This window comes from Drosophila mauritiana, chromosome 2R, assembly GCF_004382145.1.
Source record: "Drosophila mauritiana strain mau12 chromosome 2R, ASM438214v1, whole genome shotgun sequence".
NCBI lineage: Eukaryota > Metazoa > Arthropoda > Insecta > Diptera > Drosophilidae > Drosophila > Drosophila mauritiana.
This window is the reverse complement of record NC_046668.1, coordinates 13,842,621-13,862,193: the sequence shown is the minus strand read 5'-3', so window position 1 is coordinate 13,862,193 and position 19,573 is coordinate 13,842,621. Positions and strand designations below refer to the sequence as shown.

At 45.2% G+C, this 19,573-nt stretch overlaps 2 protein-coding genes across 3 annotated transcripts in view; one reads left to right on the top strand and one right to left on the bottom strand.

Moving 5' to 3' along the window:
* Positions 1 to 306: 306 nt before the first annotated feature.
* Positions 307 to 11,082, top strand: LOC117136632. Of its 2 annotated transcripts, none has more exons than XM_033297621.1 (5): positions 307 to 900; positions 6,835 to 7,247; positions 9,187 to 9,407; positions 9,544 to 10,112; positions 10,355 to 11,082. In XM_033297621.1, exons 1-5 carry the CDS (start codon positions 714 to 716, stop codon positions 10,687 to 10,689), a joined length of 1,725 nt encoding a protein of 574 aa, XP_033153512.1. In that variant the 5' UTR covers positions 307 to 713; the 3' UTR covers positions 10,690 to 11,082. The 2 variants fall into 2 exon arrangements, with proteins under 2 accessions (XP_033153512.1, XP_033153514.1); XM_033297623.1 differs by having other exon boundaries at positions 9,544 to 10,143; positions 10,355 to 10,427.
* A 306-nt stretch (positions 11,083 to 11,388) lies between these two features.
* LOC117136225 overlaps positions 11,389 to 19,573 on the bottom strand; it is a 55,356-nt gene continuing 47,171 nt past the window's right edge. The window contains 5 exon segments of the mRNA XM_033297003.1: positions 11,389 to 16,384; positions 16,460 to 16,654; positions 17,474 to 17,569; positions 17,724 to 17,857; positions 18,527 to 18,742. Coding sequence (XP_033152894.1) covers positions 13,889 to 16,384; positions 16,460 to 16,654; positions 17,474 to 17,569; positions 17,724 to 17,857; positions 18,527 to 18,742 — 3,137 coding nt within the window. The 3' untranslated portion in view covers positions 11,389 to 13,888.

Sequence of the window (19,573 nt, the reverse complement as noted above, 5' to 3'; positions counted from 1 at the left end):
AACAATTGTATTTCCCTATTGCGTTCTAGTCACCTGAGATTTATTGATTTCCAAATTTATTTATTGAAAAAATACTCATCCGACATGATGGATGTTGTGGTGTTTTAATGTTGTGGTCTAAACATATTTATATTATAGACATAATTTGACTATAAGTACATAATTTCTTTCAGTGGACTTGTCACTATTTCTAGTCGAGCTCTCTCTCGAGCAAATAGAGTAAGTCTGGGCTTCCGCGCTTGAGTCTCTCTGAGACTGGCGGCGGCAGCGGCGTCGACGTCGCCGTTGGAGTCTAAAGCTGTGATCAGTTCATTTCGATCGGTCGTCGCAGCAGGTTCGCGAGTTCGAGCAGCGGCGCAAAGCGAGACAAAAGAGCAGCGTTCCAAGTCTTCGGCCCCCAGTCGCTGAAGCCGAGGGCGGCGCAGAAAACTTGGCTCCTTGTTTTTCAAGAAACCACAAATAAAAGGGCGCGCGAGTGAGATTCCGCGATTAACGGATCTTGATCCTAAGCGAACTAGTTTTAGATTGCGCAATTTCAATCGACAATATCGCAAAAAGCAACTGTTTAAGTGCCCGCCGCCGAGTGAAATTGGATAGTAAAGGCAAAACGCAAAGCCAAACGACGATCGGCGGCTCTGAGAAGCCGTTTTAAAACACAAATACGAAAAAATATACTGAAAAACAGCTATAAACAACAAAAACAACAGAGCAACATGGCGACCGCCGCCTGCGTCCGCTGCGCCCAACAACAACAACAGAAGCAACAACAACAACATGAGGCGCATGCGCAGCAGCAGCAGCGACGCAACAGCCCGCGGATTCTGCACATTTACTGCGCGTGGGCGTTGATCACCCTGTTGGCCGCCAGTGCCGCCATGGTCCAAAGTGCAGCGGTATTCGGTTAGTTGCGAAAAAAGAATGGATGAAAATGTGTCTGGGAAATTTAAGTGGTGTGGGGACTTAATCAGGCGCCACTGCGCTGCATTGTGTGCAAACGGTGTGAAGAAAAGAAGTGGAAATGGTGAAATGGTGGGAGGATTGAAGATGATAGGATGGGCTACATAATGGTTGGATTGGAGGATGGGGAAAAACCGGGTACTTGAGGCAACCCAAGTGCTCGTCGCTTTGATAATTACCGGATTCGAAGAATCGGTGCACAGTATCGGGTCACAAGACCTGACCAAGAGAGGTACTTCCCCACGCGCACGAGACTTTTAGACTTGGATTTCACTTCTTGCTATACAGTCGAACATCTAAAGTAGGAACTTTCCTCAAATTAACGGTAACTTCGAGAAAGTAAATGGGTAATAGGTATTCTAATCACAAGAATTACATGGATATAATCGGATTTCCTATTGATTGACTACAGCATGAAATGGGACATTATTTCCTTAATTCTATTAACTTAATACCAATTGAATTTAAGGTGATGTTTTAATTGCGAAATTATAAATCTTTTCTTGTTTGAAGTTACAGCTAGAAATCGCGTATTCCCAAAATCTACTGTAGTTACAGGAATCGAACTTGAAAAATAACAACTTTTTAAGCTGTTCAAAACCTGAAATTTGGCTATATGCTAAGAGAGCACATAAGTTAACGGCTCATGAGTATGAGTTTTGGATGTCACACTAGCCAAAAAGCTCATAGCCGCTGACCGTAGTTTGCGTTCTCGAGTATTGACTGTAGTTAACCACTGCCTTTCTAATCTCTGTCATTATGGCCACTTTTTTAGTCACCCATCCCATATCCGCGGCTATAGAATGCGTTGTGAACCACTGTCATTTTTTGTGTGTACTTTTAATTTTATCACCGATTATTTGTGCTGTTTCTGTTTGGGAAACCGGTTGTCAATTCCCCCACTCACTCGATCTTAACCGCATTTGACCGATCCCGCCGTGCACATGGCTTCGAGAATGATTTGGCTTTAATTTCAGCCGAAAGGCCAAATTCGATTGCTAGTCACCAAAGCCTACTGATAAGCGTGAAGTTTCGTGAATCATTTTCGGCACGGGTTGCAATAAAAAAAATAAAAAAATAAGAAAACGCGTCTAGAGGGCGTAAATATATCATGCGGAAGTTTTACGGCATGAAATTAAAAGTTAAAAACAATGTAATCCAAATAAAAGAAAATACAATTTATTTTTAGTGAAACTTGAAACAGAAACAGAAAACTCAGAAAACACAAAGCGGAGAACGGAAAATAAGAAAACGCAACCCAACCGCCAGACGACCTCATTGTCATTGAAATACAGTTAAGGCTCGGACAAAGAGGCAGATTGGCAAACTACAAGTCTGGATCGTCGGCGTTGCAACAAGGGGTTAACTTAAATGTTAATGGTTGATGATTCTCACAGAGAACCCAGCCAGGGCCAGTGTTCCATTGACCTCTTCAAATGGAAAGTTTGCATCAGTGCGAAACTGGATCAACTGAAATGGGATCTAAGATCAAACATATATACATCGTTTATTATAACAGCAATATAATCATAAGAGCAAGATAAAGCTTAAGTGCGACAAAAGCCTAAACATATGTTCTTACTTACCAATTCATGAGAATCATGAGCGACAATAATTTTGTGCAGTGCCCCGACACGAGTTTCTCCCCAGAATCTAAATCGAAATCTAACACCGAATCTTGATCTGGAGTAGTGTTTACTCTATTCGAACTTTTTTTGGCTAGCACAACAAACCGCCGAGCGTTATTTATCCAGTCATAAACATTCATATGTATATTTAGCCATGTACATGTTTGCAAACTGGTTTCCAGTTCTGTTTTGCCGTTGCTGTTGTGAATATCAAGTAGAATTAACATATGTTGCCAGCAGCCATCTGTGGATTGGATTTGAGAAGTTCTCCCAAGTCTGGGCTTATATGGCTGCTGTGGATGGAAGCTGCCTGCTGCGCGACTCGAAAAAGTCATCTGGGTTCAATTAGGTGGCACGGCACCACGCCCACCCACCCATTTTACAATTCCAATTCAAACTTTTTGCCAGAGCGGCAGCGATAAAGCATCTGCCATCGCTTAATTAAAATGCAAATTGTTCATAAAAAACAAACACAAAAAAAAACAGTGATAGGAAAATAGCTGGCACTCAGCTAGAGTAGCAATGGAAATTTCGGGCGTTTGTGCATTTTTTTTTTCAACATTTTCAATACTCTTTTATCTGCCAAGTACTGAAAATGGGGCTTTGATTTATGTATGTGGCCATTAGAAGTCATGTTCAACTGGCTTCCGCCTCGACCCGCCGCCATTCCGCTGACTGCTTGGCCAGTTAAGCAGCAACAGTTGCCGTTAGGTCTGCCAATGTGTTGCACGCAACAGCAGCAGCAGTTGAAGTAGCAGCAGAAGCAGAAGCAGCAGCAACATGCAGCAGCTGCAGCAACAAATGACCAGTTCCTTGGCCATTCGAGTTGCATGAGTTCTTGTTTATTGTACAATTTATTTATTTTGTCGTTCTTTAGCTGTGCAAACAGACAAATTACAACGACAACAACGACAGTGGCCAAGAGCAGCGGCAGCAGCAACAGCAACAGCAACAGCAACATGATGACACATTCGCTTGACCTATTAGGAAAATTGGCCAACGGGAAATGTAGCGCGCTGTCCAAAGTCGGCCGCACTTTGGTGGGGATGGGAAGTGGGGGAGGTGGTGCCGTGAAAAGCGGGAGAAGAAAGCTGGAGAGCGGGAAAGCTGCAAGGCCAGATAGAGAGGCACACAAACGAAAAGAGATAGCGTTAGAGACAGCGACAGAGACAGAGATAAAGGAGGGACAAGCACTTAACCCATGCCATTCTGACTTTGATAGTTGACCCAATTTCAGCTGCTTCACACAAAAAAAATAAAGGAAACGGAATGATGAGCGACAATAGCAGAAAATCGAATGCTCTATATAAGGAGGAAATGGTCGGTCGAAAAAATGTTAATATTATTAAGGGGGTGAAGGAAGGGGGGGCGGTAGTGTTTATGATTTGGCGTTGAGAAATTGATTGGAGCAAAATTCAAACACTTTGCTTTAAGTTAGATACATAAAACCATTTCTTGTCTATTTAAGTCATAATTAATTGATAAGTAAAATATTATTTATTAACTAACTGACACTCTTTTGAAGACAAGGACTGTCCGTTGCATGCATGACTTAGGAAACCTTAAAGGAACTAAGAATATATAAATCTTTCCGCTTGCCTTGCAGATAACTTATCGATTCCGTAATTCGATTGTGAAACTTAACAAGTTCGATGAAGGGCTTGTGGGTTTATGGCAGCCCCCTGTGGAGAAGAGTGTAACAAACTGCACTTGCAGACTGTTTTTGTTTGTTTCTGTTTGTGCCTCGAGTGGCGCTCACTCCGCATGTGTGTATGTGTGCCTGCCGTTTGTGTGCGCGAGTGTTGTGTAATTTTTAACAACAACTTTTTTTCGAGTGTCTCTCCATCGTGCGCTTTTACTGTTCCGCTTGCCCCTTTCTTCCCCGCCTCCTTCCGCAGGCAGCCGGGCGTAATTATGACGAGTGAGCAGAGCCCAGTACCCAGCTTCCAGCATCCAGCATCCAGCATCCATCCATCCATCCAGCATGCAACACGCGTCCGCATCGCGTGGCAGCCACAGAATTTATTATGCCCAGTCGCCACTCGAGAAACAGAACTCAAAACTCAAAAAAAGCTGAAAAAAATAACATGAAACCCCCTAACCGCTTGACAATCTCTGCACGAGCAGTTGCAGTTTGCTCTTGGCCAAGTTCCGTTTTTGTCTAAATCTGAATCTGAATCTGAGTCCAAACAACGGCAACAACAACTCGAAACTGGCCCACTCGACATAGGGGACTATATGTAGCACTATAACTTGTGGATCGGCATTGACAACGCATTTTAATGTGCCCTTTTCAAATTCAAGTGGCTGCTGCTGCTTGACCTACACACAGATACACACGCACACAAAAAGCCAAAGATACACATCGCGAGATATTGGCAGATATATAGAAGTACACTGAAAGAGTGACACTAGTTATTACATTAGCTTTTGAATTAGAAGTTCTAGAATACTGAACAAGAAAATATTTGTAATCCAGTCATAAAAATAGATATTTTAAAAACAGCATTACTAAAGTTTAGGATTTATCTTGAGTTGGAGTATTGCAAACTTACAATTTTCCTCAGTGCTCAACAGTTGACTGCTAAGTGTTTTCCATGTTTGTCTGTGAGTTTGCTGGCTGGTTTGTTAGCTGTTTGTCTTGATGTTTATCTGTGTAATCGAGTCACTTAACCTGACCTTGCCCAAAACGAAAATGCTGGAGCCATTTGGGCAGTAGGTACAAGCTTAACGGACTGTTTTGGATAGCCGCCTTACTTACCTGAACTCGACTTTCCCTGGGAAAGCGAATTGCTTTCCCAAAAAAATCAGTAAAACTCGGTTCTGCTCTGAAAACGTAGACAAATTATTAACGGCATATTTAGTGAAAAAATTGGGTGGAACTGTCGGCCCTTTCTTTCTTTGCCCGCTTGGCTGGTTGCCCGGATCGTAAACCCATTTCTCTATGAACTCCCCGCATTAACCCCAAACAAACCGAACATAACTTGTGAATTCATATGTTTATTTGGCTGGGAGTGCTTGTGCGCTTTTAACCCAATTAGCAATGACGCTGTGGCTTTAGATCACTCGGTTGGCCATCAAGGGGCCCTTAATCATTACTTAACTGTATGGAATTCATTGTATTACAGTGCTAATGGCTTTTCATTCTGTAACAATTGCGACTAATTGAAGATATTGTGTGGGAAAGCTGAATAAGTATTACTTGTTCGACTTTCCCTAGAACAATATCTGAATCGATTACTCAAATCAATCATATTTGGCCCATAAAGCTGACGAAAGCCTGTCATTAGCCCAGTTCTAATGGGTGCATTTGCCGAAATGATGATTGAAAGTCTAGTAGCACGTGTGGACAGCTCGGACCACTTGGCTATTAATGTCAAGTTCGAAATGGAAATTAGCCGCTAAATTGCACTCGCACAGACTCACACGAGCAATTGTACTCAGACTTGGGTGCATGGAGCAAATGCAAATTGTTTAATAAAATGTTTAATAGTTCGCAAAAGCTGTGTGGCAATTGCCCAGTGGAAAAAAGAGCGAGGGCGGCTGCAAAAACACAAACAATAAGTCGGTTGCTGCAACAGCTCGGGTAATAATATAATAATAATGATGGTATATACACACGCGTATGTGGTGCAGTCAGTGACCCAGAATATGGATGTGTGGATGTGGCTACCTCTCAGCACAATGCAAAAGTAGTTTTCCTACACGCCAGTGGTTCCACAGCCATACGCTTGCGTATTTGTATTTTATTAATTGAAGTACTTAATAGTGCTTGTGTGAATCTTTAACCTTTGCGCCGCAAAGTTCGAGATCGAGTGCAAAATAATTGAACAGAGGGGCTCTCGCGCTGTGTTTTTAGGTAAACGCAGTCATTCAATTATTAATTGAATTTTCAAAACTGTGTTTGGTTTGGTTTCATCATCCGAAATTGAAGACCCATCCATTTCCCTGCCAATTCACACGAAATTTCTATTTTTGGAGTTGTCACACCGCAGCTTTGGGTTTCTTTTTGTTTTATTTAGCTATATTTTTGTCAAGCTGTGAGTTATTTATTGATTGACAGCCCGCGAATCTCGTCTGCATGCAATGCGTTTAGTTGGGATGATGAATTCCGAATACAAACGACCGCAAAGCGCTGGCCATCCATCAGACAGGCCCATTTGATGTAGAAATTAACAGACCCGTGTCAATTTGAGCCCAAGGCATCTGCTCCATAAACTGATCCGATCCGAAACTCTCCCTTTTTCAGGCGATCTGCTGTCCCATCCTACTTTCAAGCCACTATGCAGCGCTCAGCACGAGCATTTCATCGAGAGCGATGGCAAAGAATCTAGTCTCATCATCGAACTGAAGCCGGGACTCTATGGGGCGGAGCACGCCTCCTGTTCCCGCATCCTGAGTGCCCCGCCCAACTATGGCTTCATAGTGCGCCTCATCCTGCCAAAGCTGCCGCACGGCCAGCCGCTGGATGCGGCCACCACCAGAAGTACGCCCACGAACATCATGGCTGCCGCAGCCGGAGGCAACAACTCGTCCAAACTCCGGCGCACTGCCAAGTCGGGCGAATTGACTACTGACTCCTCGGAGCCACTCAACACGACGAGGGTCATCGTCTCATCGGCGCCTTCGCGGGTGTTGGGACGCACCTGCCCTCTGAACATAGTAAGTGAACTCACCTTAGTGGCCATTTGTGGCGGCAAGGTTGCCTCTGATTAAGCACACATGAAACAATAGTAGATTGTCTGGCATATATTCTAGAATGTGTCGGTATTATAATGTAAATAATAATTGTAATTTTTTCTTAAAATTATTTTCCAAGTGTACTCTTTTTCACTGATTAGTGCGAGCTCGCCATTTTCTGCACCTTCCGCACGAATTATTTGCCAGTTTTTTTGATCGCATTCATCTGCTTTAAAAATATACCACTTCAGTGCGCATGCGCAGCGCTCAAGTGTGAGAATCGGATCAAGAAGTTCAAATAGCTGGGTTCAAGAACAAGTAGCCAGTTATTTTCCGCAGCTCAGGATTCTCCTAAACCTAGAATAAGAGAAATGAAATGACAACTATTATGACTTCATCGGTAATTACTTTATGCCACTTCTATATTTGCTCAAATTTATTCCATCAAACGTAGAATATATCACGATTTTTTTCAAAATTGCTGCCAATTCCCATTGTCAAATAGATTAAGTTTGGCAGGCTGCATTACAAGTGGTTCTCATAAGCGGACTTATCGAGCGTATATATACGTTTAAGTTCTCGATTGACATTGTTACTTTTTTGTGGCTTTCCGATGAGACAGTTTGACATCTCAAATTGTCTCCAATTACCGGCAGGTCTCATGCGAAGCCAAGCGTAATTCGTCAGCTGATCGTTGACATTGTCAAGGTGTTCTGTGCTCGATTAAATAAGAAACTTTCCATTAAGGCGTTGTTCATTGACATTGAACTCCAGCTGGCTGGAATGTTTCACTTTCTGCGGCGCCAAAACTCCTCGCCGAAACCAGAGAAGTTTTGGTATTTGCATAAGCGCGCCAATTTCTACCATATTGCTGGAACTTTTTTTGTAGCTCTATTTTCGGTTGTTTGGTCTTTTAGGTATTTGAAACACGTTTGCAGCTTTTGGCCAGGGAAGCGGCAGCAACAGCAATAGCAACCGCAGTCCCAGAGCAACCGCAGTCCCAGAGCAACACTTTCGGTTACTGATGCGTCGCGTCGCCATAAATCCGTCGACTTGGACTGACTGAATGACTGACTGAGTGACTGACAGTTGGCGTCGCCATAAAAGCAAACTATGCTACTGAAAACCAATGGATATGGGTTGGGGACTCGAGGGAGTGGACGCATGTCCACATTTGCATGTCCAGAATAGAGCGTTTCTTTGTTCCGTCATCGTAGAATAGGTGAGATGTGCAAATGGCTGGGGCGCATAATTACCGCAGAATCGTCTTCCTAATGAGCCGCCGACTGGAAAATCTAGTAATCTAGTGTTTATCACTTGGAAAACTGGTTTAACCGCTCTCGATGCGGACACTCCTCTGGCTAATTGTTGTTTACTACGAGTGTACTTACAATGGGCACTACCAACCAACAAAAGTCGTCGCAGTTATTGAACCTGAGAGTACAAAGCGGCCTGAACCCGTATCCATTTACTATACTATCTGTATATATATATATATATATATATATGCATATGTAGATGGCATATCAACGCTCTGCACGTGAAATGGCGCCGATATTAATGGATTTATTTTTATAAACCCCACGATTCTCATACGAAGCGTAGTTATCGTTTCTGGCGTGGCTTTCACAGCTTTTTGTTTTTCGTATTTTTTTCAGCGTAAATATTTAATTTTGCATTATATGTGTTTGCATTCGCAGTTTCGATCGTTGATTTTTGATCGTTCTGTTGAACTTGGCCATTCAAGTCACGTCAACGAGTCGTGGGCGTGGCCGAGGGGGGTAGAATATAAGCGATTAGCATTTCGATCGTGTAAACTGTTTGCTCGCACGTTTCGCGGCAAATATTCAATACGCACTTAGGCCACGCTTTTAGCCAGCCCCCCATAATTAAAAGGTTATATTTGCCTTCACCCCAACAGTTTAGCTCGCTCGATCCGCACACGGCCCAGTGGCGAGTGGATCCCTGCCAGCTGGAGGACACCGCCTCCGAGATGGAGGATCCGGTGCGGCTCTTCCACGGCCGCGTCAAGATCGTCTGGGAGCATGGCCAGCACGCCCTTCGATCCAAGCTGATGGTCACGGTGCTGGGCAAGGGCGAGCAGTGCAAGGATGGCAGCAAGCACCAGTGCTTGAAGATCGGGTGAGTCGGATTACACATGTCTATTCCTAACTAGCCTGAAATAGAAAAATACAAAAATAGATTGAAGAGCACCGAAACAAGTTTGTACTAGAGCTGATTTAATGAGATTTGCATTCCGGCTATTATTGTCTTTCAGTGATGAGCCCATTTTGTGCATCTCCAAGGAACTGTCTTGCGACGGGATCCGCCATTGTCCGTACAGCAACGAGTACGACAGCGATGAGGACTACGAGCTGTGCTCGAAGCACCGTCGCCCGGGAGCCGGTAAACTGGCCGCCGGCCTGGAGTCGGATCTATTCGAGCAGTTTGCCTTGGAAGTGTTTCGCAATCTGTTCGCCAACGATGCTCCAACGGCACCGGAGGATCTGCCGCGCAACGGAAGCGATGGAGCCGTAGGTTTGGACAATTCAACGGCCACATCGACGACCACGCTGCGCAAAGTGCAAACCAAAGATATGAAGAAACCCGGTGGCGATGGGTCACCGTTCTTAATTGACCCCAAACTGCTCACGGAAGGGGATCAGCAGAGGCCGGATAACGATACGACTGAAATGGGAGTGGGCACTGGAGCTGGCAGCGGCTTCACCCGCAGGAACTCAACGCGCTCCGGCTTGCACTCGGACCTATCGAAGTACGGCCCGTGGGGCTACCTGATGCTCGGCATGCTCCTGTGCGGTGGGGCACTGCTCATCTGCGGCCTCTGGGGTACGTTAAATTGCACCATAGTCTAGTCAAAGTAAGACACTGTCATTTTGCGATGTATTTATGCGAGTTTCCCACTTGTTCTCTTCCCCGCACATGAAAAACCGAACCTACGACTCACGTGCTGTGCTATGACTGTGTCTAACTCTTCCGCAATCCAAATCCAACTAATTCCAAAACAACCCAATCCCCAGTTCTGTGTTGTCGCTTGAGCTCTCACATTGAATCCATCCGTTCCCTTGCAGCCTCCGCATCGCAGCATGCGGTCAACAACGAGCGGGAGGCGGCGCTGGCCGCTGCCAATGGAGGAGGAACTGGTGGCGGGGACCACCTGGGAGCCACCTCGCCGCCCAACTATGAGGAGCTGGATCCGCCGCCGGCCTACTCGGTGCTCTTTCCCAACCAAAAGGCCGCCAGTAGCACCACACTGAACCTGGATGCCACGGCGGCCAGCACAACAGCAGCTGCAGCAGCAGCGGCTGCCGCAGCAGCAACAGCCGCAGCAGCAACAGCGCTGGCAGGAGCAACCCCCAACGATTCCGGGCAGCAGCAACAGCAACAGGAACAGCCAACGAACTAGCCCGTAAGCCTGACAAGAAGGTGTCGCACCTGGAAAACGTAGATCTTAAGGTCCCAACATCTCTCTGACTGACTCTGATGCAATTAGCTTTTAACCAATTTAGTGATAGCTTTAAGTGTGACTTTATGTTAAATGTTTGACTATGTATGTGTATGCTAACGATTTACGAGATACCATTCCCAGCCGTCCTGTCAACGCCACTGACGCCTTCGCCAGACGGCAGAACCAATTAGCTTCCGATAATTGAAAATGTTATAACAATGATGATTGTAAAGGAAAAACTGCAGCTGCAGCAGCATTAACTGACGAATCGACTAACTTTTGTAATTCTGTTAATTTAAAATTTAATGTGATATAAATTTAAAACTGAATAAAAAGCAATGTGTGTAAGTAGCGGCGGTGAAGCTTGTACTTGGTGAAATATGGGGATACTACAGCTGCATTCTTTCTAAATATAGAATAATATAGAAAAGGGTAAATTATTATTCAAAATGAAATTCGTTCTTTCTATCAAGAAAACTTCTGTTGATTGAATATCTTATTTTTTATTATCTATAAATCCCCTATTTTTCTTCAGTGCACTTCAGGCGTAGTGCAAAGTTTGCTGCCTACTTTCGGGGCGGCATGAATAAATAAATCAACCCACACCAAAACACACAGAACACAGTTGTTGTTTTTTTCACATCGAATTGAACATCTTTTTATTTGCAATTCAGGTAAATTAATGGGGACGCGTCGGAGAAGCGGGGCTGGGATGAGGGGATTGTGTTGTTTTTCACATTCAAATTGCAGGTAGTAGTGCTAAATGAGTGGAGTTCTGTTTGCCTCTGTTATTTTAACTGATATATTACGTTGCACTGATATTATATTGTTCCATTTTCTAGTTACTGTTGTTTACATGCACGTGTGTATGTTATTCGCTAGCTACCTGCAGGTGCGCCAGGTGCATCGTCATGCTGTTCACCTAATCGTACATATGTGAAACAAAACTTACGCTAAAAACCAGAAGCTGTTTTGCGAAGTTGACCCCACGAAAAGCGAACCCATTGACGGGCTCTCGGGGACCTTTGACTTGCACAAATGTCGCGCTACGTTTGCAAGTTCAGTTTAGTTTAGTCGAAAATTCTACTAAGTTGTACCATACATATGCGGTGTGTATACCTAAATACTTAAGTGCCAATTTCAGCAGTTGAGATGACCGCCGGGAGCGGTTATCCTGTTTGAATTCAAGTTTTCGGCTTTGCTTACATACTCATAAGATTTGGGCGTTTTTCGTGTTCGTCGATTCCATTCATTTTACAATACAATACAATTCATCCTTAGTTCCTAGACGTGATCGTAAATACTCGATACATATGTATATCGTACACTTAATTGGGTGCAGTGTGTGAATATTTCATAGATTGGGTTTTGTGCAGAATTCCCCGTGTTCTCCTGTCTTCTCAATTCGTTTTTTTATTTAGTGTTGTGGTCTAAGCGGGGCTTGGAAAACACTTTCTTATAACTAACTCATAGGCCATAGGGTATACTTAGCAAATAGTTGTTGTATGTTGTTCAAGGAAATGTTAAATAGGTAAAAAACGATCTCTGATAAAATGTCATCTTCATAGTTACTTTTTGTATTCAAAAGTCGTTAAAAATAAATTCAAATTCAAAATCTTCCTGCACAAGGAGTCTCGCGCTAAAAAGTTATCTCCATTTGGTTTGGTTTATGTTTTAATTAGCTTACGCACTACAAAATACTCGATAGTTAATCTACTCTCGATAGTTTCGATTAGCTTGTCTAGAGTCCTACAATAGTTATCATGTAAAATTGGACGCCAAAAAACAATTAACAAAAGTGACGCAAAGCCCTAAGCCTGAATCTTAGTGAAAATTCAATTGCAATTCTCAAGTTGTTTTTCTGGGATCTCTTTGTCGCTCGCTATGTTCTCGTGTATGTGTGTGTTCACTTGTGTGTGTTTTGGGTTCAGCTCATTGTTTGGTTACTTCTCAATAAATAAGGCCAGTGGATACGCATACATCATAAAAGTACAATTCATGTTTATCATATTCAATGTTTCACATTTCGATACAAATCTAGTTAGTTTATAAAAAGCGCTTCTATCGAGTTCTCAACGCACACCTATCCGTACCGCACCTAATCATATATATAAATAGCATAGGCATGCCTTCGTATAATCGCTCCTAGTAGCCGCAACTTATGGGAAAAGCTCCTAGCCTTATCGAGCATAGCAATTTCAATAACTCCTCCCGTTTAGTTGATTCAAAGTTATTTGGTATAAAAAATAGAAAAAATTTGATGACAATAAAAACGGTTCGCCTTAGTTTTCATTTGCATCTCAAAATTATCGCAATATATTGAGGCCAAAATAAGTCTCGCTGACACTCACGAGTCTAGGTATGTATGTATGTATTCTCCCAAATCTTCAGTACTAATAAAATCCGTTTAGCTTTCTACAGAGAGTTAGGGTATACAATATGCGCATACTGAAATATGAAACGCGCGTTATGAACAGCTTAATACTTAACTCTTCCGTCTTAGATCTACTCTTTGTTCTATTGAATACGCTCTTGATTGCTTAAAAGTTGCTCGAAAATTAGTGAATCTGTTGTTTAGTGGTTAATCGAACTGCAACGCGATTTCTATAGCGATTCTAAGCGAATTAAAAGCACGTTGATTGTATACATATGTGTGTGTCTGTGTCCATTGTCTGGGGTGAGGACTGTGTGGGCTTATCCTAATCGATCCGCTGATCAAATCTTTACTAGTACTTGCACTTTGACCTCCATCTGACATGTGGCTGTTGGTAGATCTGTTGATGTTGTCTGTGTCTGTAGTGCTGTTGATTTCCAATGGTATGGCTGTAGTTGCTGTTGTTGTTCGAGTGGTTTCACGTTGCTGGAGTGTCAAGGATGCTTCGATGGAACACCTGACCAAAGCACCTGCTAAACCAAAAGCAAATTCTGCGGATGGACGACGACGACGACGAAGACGGCGAGTTGGTGGAGTGGAAGGTGGAGGGTGTCGGGTAGGATTCTGATTAGCTAGCCACCTCCTGATCCCGATGCTCCTCCGATGGATATCTGTTAACGTATGTTCTTCTTCCTCGGCTGGACCCAGTTTTTTGTGCGTTTGGGTTGCTGTTCGCTGCTCGCGAGTCTTTTTTTGGGAATAGTTGGATGGGTGGAAGCCCAACTAACAATAGTTGCCATTGCCATTGCCATACCACGGAAAGGTCCAGCACCATCAGTGCGGAAGCATCAGAGGCCTTGCCGTGCTACTCAGTCTGTGGTGCGCCTTCTCGCCACCTCCACCCCCGCCGTAATCCTCGTAGCTCAGCAGAGGCGAGATCTTTAGCCCAGTCTTCTCCGGAATGATCTTAAAGTGCGGCTGATCGGCGCTCACCAGCAGCGGTCTCTTCATCGAGGAGTGCATGTAGTCGTGGGCAGGATACGGATGCGTGGCTGCTCCCAGGGGCCTGTGGGTACTGGGCACATTCATCTTCTTGCACGGTTCCGGCTTGCTCTCGTAGTTCATCTGGCAGTTCTCCGGTGAGTATTTGTTGGGCTTGTAGATTGAAAATATGTTGTTGATCAGGCTGAGCGCCGAGTGACCGCCGGCGGATGGATGATGGATGCCAGCCGTCGGCTGCTGCGTCAGGACACTTCCCACGGTTGGATGGCTGTGCTCGGGATAGAAGTTGTTGTACTGGTACGAGGGCAGCGTGTCCACCGTGGGATACACCTTGTGGCCATAGCCCTGCGGTTGTCCGTAGGCCGGATGGTGGTGGAAGGCGGGGGCAGGCGCAACGGCGGGAGCAGTGTCAAAAAAAGGATAGCCGCCCGCATTGGTCGAGGACTCACTGGAGTCCAGCTGTGGAGGCGAGGGCATCCCCTCGAGCAGCGATTTCTTGATCATCAGCCGCTCATGCTCACGGTCATGCAGATCGATAGGCTGGCCATTGTTGTAGCACCGGACATTCACGTTTTTCACCTTGAGACTGCTATGCATGTTTCGCCGCATGTCCATGTTGATGGGACTGGGCGGCTTGTCCAGCTGCTCCCAGTATTTTTCCAGGTCAATATTGAAGTCCTCCAAATCGATCTCTGTGGTGTCCGAACAGGTATCCTCGTCATACAGAATGGTTGGCGGCTGCATCTCCAACAGTGACTTGCTGCGCGGAGGCCGATGATAGTTTCCCGCCGGATACCGTCTGCCAGGACTACGCGGAGCCGGAGCAGCGGCTAAATACCGCTCATCATCGTCCAGGAACTTATCCTGCAGCATGAGGCGCTCGCGCTCGGCGCGTATGAAGTGCTCCAGGTCGGTGTCATAACGGCAGTGCATGTGCTCCTCCTCCTCAGCGGCGGGATGATGACCGGGACATAGGGGTCGTGATCTTGGGCGAGCGGGAAGTGGCGGTTGCTGCTGGCGCTGGCGGTGGCAACAACAATCCTCAGCCGCAGAGCAACAACAAATAGCCGTTGGAGCAGCGGGCGCTCTCTGCCTTCCAGTCCGCTCCTCAAATAGCCAATCCGCCGCACTTAGATTTCGATTGCTGCCCGCCCCGGTTGTTCTTGACCGCATCCTCGATCCCGGGTAGATGTCCTCCAACAGGCAGCGGGCGCTGGTGCACTGATCCCGGGCGCAACATCGATCCAGGCTGCTGCTGCATAGGGCATTCATGTTTCGCCTTAGAGCCTCCTTCTTCTCCCGTCGTGTATTCGAGACGGGAGGCAGCTCATAGTCGATGATATCAAACGGCATGGTCTTAGTGGTGGCACTGAAGGAGTATGACTTGGGAACACCTGCTCGATTCTTCAGGATGGAGGTGGTTGGTGGGGGAGCACCGCTTGAACTACCACTCCCGCTGGCCACGCCGCCGCCAGCTTCAAAAACATTGCCCTCGAAGCACCAACTCTGTGATTTGGGATACTGGAACTCTTTGCAGCTCTTGGAACGATGCAGGCCATAGCCGGGCGATCCTTCACCCTCAACACGACGCTCTTCCGTACCCCCACTCTTCTCGTCCAGCTCGTGGATGTCCCTCAGTGTGCGGAAAGGTCCGTATTTCAAGCAATCAGGCACGTAGTCCTCGTCCATGTCATCGGAGCGGTTCGAGTAGATGTTATCCGTATACCAGGTGGAATCTAGTTGTTTGGGTCGTGGCTTAGCTTGAAGTAACTTGTCCCGCTTAGACTGGCGATAGCTCTCGAAACAAATGCCCTTCATCTTCTCCAGCTTCTGCTCCCGGATGCGCTCCCAGTTCTCCCAGTTTTTATCGTTCTTGTTCCGTCTCCCAGACAGGATGAGCACCTCGCGGTCCTTGTCCCAATCGGCGCTGCCCTCATCGCCGTAGTCGATGTTTAGCCGCTTCGTCTCGATGTCGGATTCCCTTGGAATTTGGTGATGGGTGGTGGTGTTGAAGGCGGTTGTGGGTGGTGCAGGTGCAACACTACTAGCAGCTACGTTGTGGTTTTCGGACACTACGATTCTAATCCTACGCTTGGTCTTGTCCGCGGTTCGCGACGATGACGTCTGCATGGACGACTTGTGCGGTCTGTCCCGCTCGTCGGAGGGCGGCTCGTCCTCTTCTGGCTGTCACACCTCCTGCAGATACTTTATGGGGCAGTAGCCCTGCCCGTGCTCGGCGGCTCGGATCATCACCATGCCGTTTACTTCGTCTCCGGTCTTGTTTGGTAAATGGATGACATGTGAACAAAGTTAAGGGAGGACGAGATGATGGGTTAGGGTTGTGGGTCTCACCTGTATGACAATCTGGTCCCTTAGAAGGGTGAGATTCTCGCCACGTTCACTGTCCGACACCTGGAGATTGTGGGTCACCTGCAGTGGCTTCTCGTTGGCATTCAGACGCACACAGTACTTGGATGGGAAGTATCCAACTCGTCCCAGCACTTTTCCCTTCCACCAGTCCGGATCTGAATTGTCAATGACAGTCACCTAGTTTTCAGAAGTAAGAGTTTTCAAAAGTTTAATCCAGTATACTCTCCTAGAAGCTAATTAATTAGATGTAATTATGTTAGCTGGTGCTCGCTATGACATATTAATTAATATTTCGTATTTGGAGATGACTTCATTGTATCCTTGTATACAGAGGATATATAATATCCTTTCCCGAAGTACACTACTATTAAAAGATAGTACTTAAAAAGTTCGTGCTAAGTCTCGGTAAGCTATAAATGTATTTGCGAAATATCATATTTTTGCGTTTTAAGTGCGGCTAGGAAAATCTCATATCGATCCGCGTAGTAAAAAATTCCCAGCGGCCTGGGAATGAAGCGCAAAGTTTGACTCTATCCTGCTCGAATGGAAAACCAGCTCGCGAACAAGGACGCCGTCCAAACAAAAGCTAATCTGTAAATATTGAACACTTTGCCGGCGGCGGGCAGGCACTCGCAATCAGGGAATGTACACAAAAAGTCGGTAACTATTATTATTTCTTCTTATTCACTGTTTGTTTCGCCATGTTTACGCAGTGGAAAACGAGCTTCCTCCATATGCTCGATTGTATGACAAATAAACAAGTTTTTCGCTGGCATTGTTCGCTATTCGTTTTCATATTGAATAAAGAGCGCTGGACAAACACACACTAGTGCGCATATATGTTTCTGATTTAGTTAACCATTTTCCCTGGCAGCCATTGTGCAAACTAAGTACACCGCTTAGCGGATTAAACAAAGCGCCTTGTTTATTATTCATAAGCCCATTCATTTATAAAGTGGGTGTTTGGAGTAGATAGTCCCCGTATGATAAGCTCACCTTGTAGCCAGCCTTCAGATCCAGTTCATCGGCATGTCGCGCCTTGAAGTTGTAGATGATGACATACAGATTCGTGGGCAACAGACGATGGGTTTTCTTGAAATAGGTGAAGCGTGTGTTGGGATTGGGTTAATACCATGGCTAGGCTAATGTGCAATCAATCAAACGAGCGGATCAGGCGAAATGAATTCAAAAACAAAGGGGTTGCTAGTAGGAGGAGTGGAGTGGGGTCTACCTGGGGATGTCTTACGGGTGAGAGGCACGGCGAGGTGCTGGCCGAGGACTGCGACTTCTCCATCTCGTCCGGCAGATCGACGCTGCCACCACGCATTCCACGGGTGGCATACAGTAGCTTGCGGCCCGGATGCGAGGGGCTCGATGGTGCTGTAATGGTTTTGGATGCGTTAGTCCCTGCTCCAGGACAGGCTCAATGGATACGGTTTGGTTTGGTTTGGTTAATCGAATGCAAGTGGATGAACGAAAAATCAGAAGAATATCCATGGAAAAAGAAGATATAGATATTGTACAGATAAATTATACACATATACGTTTAATAAGGTAGATCGATGGGAGTGTGGGACTTAGGAAATTGAAGATGTGTGTCGGCAGATGAAGTTACTTAGTCTATGGTTAGCATGTATCTAAAAGCTTCAATTAACTACTAGATAAAAGGTGAACGAAATCGAACTACTCAACAAATGTTTACTTTACTCGACTCGTACTCTGGCAACGTATTTACATAGTTAGTTAAGTAAGTATAGTTGTAAGTATAGTTAAGCAGTTAAGATGGGTAGTAGTTGTGGGTGTCATACATACATACTAGTTTCGGAAATTAGACTTATAGGAACTGAGACCCGTCTGACGTGCCTGCTGAGGATGGGTAAGTGGTGGTGGTGCTGGACTAGTTGGATTGGTAAGTGGTGCAGCGTACGTCGTCGTCCGGAATCAGGTTCGTTATCGGTATCGGTTTGGGGACCGGGAACCAGGAACCGGGGATCGGCCGAACCGGGACCGGCAAACCGGACCGGAATCGTTTACTGGGTTGCTACTTACAGTGCAGACGGCTGTTGTTCGACGGCGGAGTGCTGTGCTCCAGGTGGCCTCCGGACCCACCGTGGTAGTAACCGGATCCGGCTGATGTGGAGGCGCCTGTGCCCGGCAGTTGGGTTCTACGCCTGAACTGGCCGTGCAGCTCCGACGATTCTGGTGAGTCCAGGCTCAGGGATTTCATGCGTAAGTTCAACTTTTGGCGGCGCGGTGAGTGCGGTGCTGTTGTTGTTGTAGTTGTTTATTTGGATTTTTGATTTTGATTTTTGTTTTGGTACATGGTCATATTGGTTGTCGTGTGTCGGACGATACACAGTTGGCAAAAAAAATGGCAATAAGATGTGGAATAAAAATTTGTTGATTTTAATTTCGTTTGTTAAGCATTTGGTAACACCATATTGGAAACTAGGCGTCTACAGATCTAAACAAAAACCCAAAATAACTTAGAAATGAAACTGAAAAGACGTTGAACACTTAGTGGCCTTTGGCAAGGACATCGACAGAACGTTTGTAGCTTAATCAATGCAATTCAGAATTTTTGTTTCGTATTTAGATTGTAAGTTTGCAACAGAGCAACATTCGACATGTTCAGGAAGAGACAGCGAGTGTTTTTGGCATGTTTCAGTGTATTATTAATTCTAGTCATCCCGTTTCAGTTGCCACAAAATCAAAAGCCAACGTAAGAATACTGCTGGTTGTGTGAGTGTGTGTATCGTGTTGGCCAATTCGGATTTTGACTATACAAAACATAGATATATATATATATATAGAAAATCATAGAAAACTCGTTTCCATCGCCCTGTGCCAGATGAGCGTGATTGTGTTTATCCTCGGAGTGAAGGAAAGCCAAATATCGTTTTGCTTTTTATTCGTGTTATTATAGTCATTCGTTTGTGGTTGACGTGTGGGCTTGGTGCGGTATTTACAACATTCGTACAACATTTAGAATATAATTGTGGTGTAATCAGAAAAGACTTAATACTTTAATCGTAAAATACATTTAACATTGCTCTCTGGCTCACGCACATTCGCAGGACCGAAATTAACTAAGAT

What these genes read in the sequence shown, in the direction of transcription:
- LOC117136632 (XM_033297621.1), top strand. Translation starts at nt 714, where the DNA reads ATGGCGACCGCCGCCTGCGTCCGCTGCGCCCAACAACAACAACAGAAG. An exon ending in CCAAAGTGCAGCGGTATTCG is followed by an intron (nt 901 to 6,834) that starts GTTAGTTGCGAA and finishes TCCCTTTTTCAG; the next exon opens with GCGATCTGCTGTCCCATCCT. An exon ending in GCACCTGCCCTCTGAACATA is followed by an intron (nt 7,248 to 9,186) that starts GTAAGTGAACTC and finishes TCACCCCAACAG; the next exon opens with TTTAGCTCGCTCGATCCGCA.